The 6,613-nt window shown below is 38.9% G+C and overlaps 1 protein-coding gene across 1 annotated transcript; it reads right to left on the bottom strand.

Moving 5' to 3' along the window:
• Positions 1 to 909: 909 nt before the first annotated feature.
• Positions 910 to 5,128, bottom strand: LOC118761044 (protein kintoun-like). The gene is made up of 2 exons (XM_036498683.1): positions 4,998 to 5,128; positions 910 to 1,083 (listed from the first exon to the last, which is right to left on the bottom strand). The coding sequence occupies exons 1-2, from the start codon at positions 5,112 to 5,114 to the stop codon at positions 940 to 942; spliced, it is 261 nt and encodes an 86-aa protein (XP_036354576.1). The 5' UTR covers positions 5,115 to 5,128; the 3' UTR covers positions 910 to 939.
• Between the last annotated feature and the right edge of the window lie 1,485 nt (positions 5,129 to 6,613).

Genomic DNA, 6,613 nt, shown 5'->3' with positions numbered 1-6,613 from the left:
ATGGTGCTTTTTATGTGCCACTGGCATGGAAGCCAATCAGCTGCTATGGCAACGATCACGCTTGGATGGTGCTCTTAGCGCTCCACTAGCACAGATGCCAGTCATTGAATTTGATTTCGATTTCGATTGTGGTATTTCTTCCAACTCTTAACGTTCTGAGTTCAAATTCTAGCAAGGTCGACTATACTTTCCATCCTTTCAAGGTCAATAAAATAAGTACCAGTTATGCACTGGGATCGATGTAATCAACTTCCCTTCCCCTTCAGAAATGTTGGCCTTATGCCAAAATTAGAACTTTGCGTTCTGAGTTAAAGTCCATCAAGGTCAACCCTTTGTGCATTTGGAGGTCAATAAAATAAATACCAGCTGAACACCAGGGTTGATGTAATCAACTAGCTTCCATACCCTGCCTAAAATTGCTGGCCTTGCATCAAAATTTGAAACCATTATATTTAAATATATCTTCTTTTTTTTACTCTTTTTACTTGTTTCAGCCATTTGACTGTGCCCATGCTGGATCACCGCCTTTAGTCGACCAAATCGATCCCAGGACTTATTCTTTGTAAGCCTAGTACTTATTCTATAGGTCTCTCTTGCTGAACCACTAAGTAACAGGGATGTAAACACACCACCATCGGTTGTCAAGCGATGTTGGGGGTACAAACACAAACACATAAACACACACACACATACATATATATATATATACATATATACGACGGGCTTCTTTCAGTTTCCGTCTACCAAATCCACTCACAAGGCTTTGGTCGGCCCGAGGCTATAGTAGAAGACACTCGCCCAAGGTGCCACACAGTGGGACTGAACCCGGAGCCATGTGGCTGGTAAGCAAGCTACTTACCACACAGCCACTCCTGAAAAAAGAAAAAGAAAAAAGCAAAAGCTCTCAGGATTTTAACTTTGGCAGAATTTTTTTTTTTTTCAAAGAGTTTCCAGATATGGTAGTCTGACAGATAAGACAGCTTTGTCTTTGTGAAACTGAGCATCTGCTCTCGAGTCATCAACATGAGCATCAAGAGGTAAAAAAAGATCATATTTTCCCGTAACTGTAACCATCAGCACATCCTGAAATTTAAAAAGAAATTAAAATTACAAGGTTGGTAATTAACTATGGGTTAAATTACTATTTTCTTCTGAGCATCTGGTATTCTAAGAGGATTATGCAGTCATCTATGTAACACTTGCTGCACTACATCTACATAATAGTATGTGCTACAGAACTACTGAAACACATGTAAAGATCATATAATCCATGACATTCTAATAAAGTGCTTATCCAACTCTTCTGCTTTATCCTTATACATCTCTCTATCTATCTATCGATCTATAAACAATACTATAAATTAAAACCGACTCCAAAAAAACAGTGAGAAGCTAGATCTCTAACAAGTCTTTCTTCCTGATACCTAAGTAGCTTCTAAGCTGAAGTGAAGACAGCATGTTCTTTGTTTATCTCCTTACCTTCTTGGAGGTTTTAGGTAAAATTATACTAATGCGTCCATCTGTTTTAATTTAATTTAATTCAATGTATTTATGCAGCTGAGGACTGCTCTGCATTTAAATTGATGTAATTTGTGTGTCTGTTTGTGTGTCTGCTTATTTTGATATGTGTGTGTGTGTGAGTGTATATATATATACATATGTGTGTGTGTGTGTGTGTGTGGTGTGTGTGTGTGTATATATATATATATAAATGGAGTCACTTGAAATGATCATACTGCATTACCTCTGGATATCCTGTTGTTTATTTTGATATCAATCTATATATACATACATGATGGCTGTCCCCTCGTTATCGAGTATGGCCATTGCACGAGGCTTAACTGTTATTGCTGCTGAGATGGAATGTGACTTTTATTTGCTTTTTGAGGCTACAGCCAGCCATTCAGTTGAGACTCACAGCACCATCAACAATCATGAACAATGTTGTTATCGTGCAATGCCTGTGCAAGAAGATTTTTTTTAAAGTGAGGAAAGGCTGTGCACTGAGTCAATCCCACTCACTAAGCAACAGCAGCCATAATCCGAAAAGAAGAACAAGTCAACATCATCGGTAACCACTGAGCCGCAGGTTTTATGTCGGAGTTATCCCAGTTACCTGAGTTACCTTCTCCTAGAAGGATGCCCTAACAAAGGCTAGGAGTGCTTCACTCCACTCTTTCTACATATTTCGTTTTGGGATTTGGTTTGCAAGATTCTTTATATGAGTTCGTGTGTTGAAGCATATTCTGTTGTGTCTGGGGAGAGTCATTTTCTTTTTGTGCCTTATTATTTAACACACTCACCGGTAAATTTTCCACTTATTTCTTATTTTTATTTTCCTAAAATTTTCGTTGCGTCTTGCAACCTTGTCTTGACTCTTGAGAGTCAGGACTATCGAAAAGGTTGCAAGATGCAACGAAAATTTTAGGAAAATAAAAATAAGAAAAAAGTAGAAATTTTACCGGTGAACGTGTTATATTATAAGGCACAAAAAGAAAATGACTCTCCCCAGACACAACAGAATTTTCTACATATATTTTCTACTATTTCAGATTATATTATATAAACCTTAATAGCTTCTTATTCACAAAAATTTTCTCCTGCTCCTCATTCTGCTGGCAAAAATAAGTCATACCAGTAATTTTAAGGGCCAGCCTTGTCACATTCTGTGTCATGTTGAATCTCCCTGAGAACTACGTTAAGGGGACACGTATCTGTGGAGTGCTCATCCACTTACACGTGAATATATTTCATAAGCAGGCTGTTCTGTTGATCGGATCAAATGAAACAACCGGTCATCGTAATGGACGGAATGCTAGGTTCACAGGAAGAACGTATGTCCTCTTGACACAATGACAAAGACTTATAAATAATTTTTTAAAATCTTGCATATCAGTCCATAACGTATATAGTGTATATTTGTATGACTGTGTACACTTACGTGCGCATGTGTGTGTGTGTTTAGCGCGCATCGTGCTCTGTTAAACAATTGGACACATTATATAAATGATTTTCAATGCAAAAATCGAACAAAACAAGATCAAGTGTAGAAGGTTTAAGTTCTGCGGTAAAGGGAAATAATCTATTTTTCTAACTGTATAGCTAAATTGTCTCCCTTGCATTGATTGTATATCAGAACGGAATCCGTAATTTCAGCTGAAAGATATTTATTTATTTATTATTTATTTATTTATTATTTATTTTTATTTATTTATTTATTTTAACAGAGCAAAGCCGATTCTAACCTTTGATCATGGGTTCTTGTCTGATCAGGATTTTTCTGGGTTTAAACAACAACAGAGAAGACTCATTTTTCCTTCTAAATCTGTATGTATATATTTCAGCCTAATTTTTGCAAACGTATTAAAAATTTCATACATTTTGTATTCGTATTTCTAAATCTATCTGTAACACAATTGCTGGAAAAAGAAGAATAGGGGGAGGAGAAGGAGGAGGAGGAGGAAGAAGAAGAGGAGGGGGATGAAAAGGAAGACGAAGTAAAAAGGAAGAGGAAGAAGAAGATGAAGAAGAAGAAAGAAGAAGAAAAAGAAGAAGAAGAAGAAGAAGAAGAAGAAGAAAGAAGAAGAAGAAGAAGAAGAAGGAAGAAGAAGAAGAAGAAGAAGAAGAAGAAGAAGGAGAAGAAGAAGAAAGAAGAAGAAGAAGAAGAAGAAGAAGAAGAAGAAGAAGAAGAAGAAGAAGAAGATGATGAAGAAGAGAATAGGAAGAAAAAAGGAGAAGAAATAAAAGAAGAAGAAGATGTAGTAAAGGAAAAGGAAGAAGTGGAAGAAAAGGTAGAAGAAGAAGAGGAATAAAAAGAAGAAGATTCCCCCAGCATGATTAAAATTTCAGTAACTTAAACAAAGTCGCTAATTTTGGGTCACTAATTTTAGCAGCTCATCAGATTTTATTAGTGATGCAGTCAATTCCACAGGCTTCCACCCCACTTTCCATCTACACAGTTTCACTTACAAAACTCAGAGATCAACCCAAACTAAGATGGAAATCCCTTGCCCTCGGAGAATCAAACCCAAGACTTCATGATTGTAAAGCAAACTCCTTAAGCTTTCAGCCAAGCTTTCACCTTCTGGTAATATGTTAATGATACACTTGCAAAGAATATAACACACAACCCTTGATGCATAACTCTTTTTAAGAAGCATTGACTTTCTTTTCTATCACTAATGTTTAATAGAAATAAGATTTAGGATATGTTGCAAGATGCAGCATTGAATAAAATATATTTGTGTAAAATCATATTTAACATGTCTAGGTGCATTTGAACATGATAAAACCTGCTGCTGCAGAAACAGTCCTAGGAGAAATCTCTTCTCCAAGACATGTGTGGGCTATGAAATTTGTTGTTGGATAACAGGATGCATGTGTCTCTACATCTTTTTGCCTAGTCAACTACAAAGCAGATCCGTCATTTGCAGCCCAAAAAGAAAACAGAATATGGTACGTTTTTTCATCTTCATCATAATCATCGTTTAACGTCTGTTTTCCATGCTAGCATGGGTTGGACGAATGACTGAGAACTGGCGAACCACTTGGCTGCACCAGGCTCCAATCTGATCTGGTAGAGTTTCTACAGCTGGATGCCCTTCCCAATGCCAACCACTCCGAAAGTGTAGTGGGTGCTTTTACGTACCACCGGCACGGGGCCAATCAGGCGGTACTGGCAACGGCCATGCTCAAGTGGTGTTTTTTTACGTGCCACCTGCACAGGAGCCGGTCCAGTGGCACTGGCAACGACCTCGCTCGAATGTTTTTCACGTGCCAGGAAGGTGACGCTGGATGTATGTAAAGTTTGACAAAGCTAAAATAAAATAAATTATATTGCACAATGTTGAATAGAATATATTCGTGTGAAGTTATATTTATTGCATTCAATGCAGTCGGATGTCATAAGACGTTCCAATGCATTCACAGCCTAATTGTACACATAACAACATTTCTTTATCAGAAACACAAAAGATATACATGGAAGAGTATAATACCTGTATGATATCAACATCACATTCATCCCCAGACTTTACACCTGGAAGTTCAACAGCTACACACAAACTGTCAGCGTTGCTATTGTCTAAAGTGTACCTGAAAACAGACAAACACATGACATCAGGGAAATGTGAAATGTAAGTGTGTGTGAAAGTGTTTATGCCTTTGTTAAGTTAAGTTAAGTTAATTTTTTGGCTCAAAAAGCAAAAAGCAAGGCCATGTAGGGGGACATGGAGTTATGTACAGGGAGGGTGTTCATGCAAAGAGTTCAGGCCATTTGTGGTCAAGGGAGACTTTGAACCGAGTGGTCGTCGGCATCTTCACTATCTCGTCCGGCAGCTTATTCCATGGATCCGCAACCCGGACGGAGAAAGCCCCTCTCCTTCAATTGAGATGAAATCGTCGCAGATAGAGCTTTTCGGAGTGACCCCGCAGCCGGCGTTGTGGAGCAGGAGTGAAGAACAGCTCTTTCGAGAGGTTACACTTTCCGCTTATGATGTTGTGAGCAAGAATGAGATCACCACGGTGTCATCGTTTTTCTAGAGAATAAAGGTCGAGCGTCTTCAGCCTTTCTTCATAGGACAAATGCTTGAGACCAAGAACCATATGAGTAGCCAGCTTCTAGACTCTTTCGAGATGATATATGTCTTTGAGGAGATAAGGAGAAGAGGCTTGAATCCCGTACTCCAATATGGGTCTCACCAGTGTGACATAGAGTGGTAGGAATATGGCTGCTGTGAGCATTCCAAATGACCGTCAAATCAAAAACAAAACTCTGCGTACCTGTATGAATGTGTGTGTGTGTGTGTGTGTGTGTAACAATATGTACTACTTGTTTGTATATACATTACATGTCACATGTGTGATGGGTTGTTGTTGGCATCCTTTTTGTCTCGGGAGACAATGGAGTTGCACATAAAATAATCTAGTCCGGCTTTTACATTTCATGTCCTAATACACCTACAGCAGCACTGAAGTGTCCTCTCCAGTTTTGCGCAGGCCTGGGCTAGAAATAAGAAAATCCTGGGTATTTCCAATCATCAGGATTTCTCTCTCGACCTTGCTGACGTAGTACAAAGGAGTGCAGAGCATTACGTTGGCACCAGCTTGGTTGAAGGATCTGCTGGAAGAGTGTCGAGTCGAACACTAAACTGTCTTTGGGGCTCCACTCCGGATTTCTTTGAAGGTTGTCTCCTTTCTGTAACCCTGGATAGGGGCCCATACAGGGTACTGTCAGCCGGAGCCAGCTGAGCCCAGGACTCGTGTCAGGCATACTAATATTAAATGTGTGATCTGTTGCTAATATTACATTTGGAGTTAATGCTATGTTGCTAATGTTTATACATTTAGTAAATGCAATGCTGGGTTGGTAACATCACATGAGTAGTGGATGCTGCTAATGACTGGTATCTACCACTATCTATAAAAGTACACTCCTCCAATAACAGATATCAGTATGGTATGTCCATATTTTTCCTGGACATTTTCAGCTCTTGAGAGAACTAATCATCATCATCATCATCATCATCATTTAATGTCCGCTTTCCATGCTGGCATGGGATGGACTATTTGACTGAAGTCTGATGAACCAGATGGCTGCACCAGGCTCCAATCT

The sequence above is a fragment of the Octopus sinensis genome, unplaced genomic scaffold (assembly GCF_006345805.1).
Source record: "Octopus sinensis unplaced genomic scaffold, ASM634580v1 Contig06433, whole genome shotgun sequence".
In the NCBI taxonomy this organism is placed as follows: Eukaryota; Metazoa; Mollusca; class Cephalopoda; order Octopoda; family Octopodidae; genus Octopus; species Octopus sinensis.
Note: the sequence above shows the minus strand (reverse complement) of the source record. Positions and strands in the feature narration are given on the sequence as shown.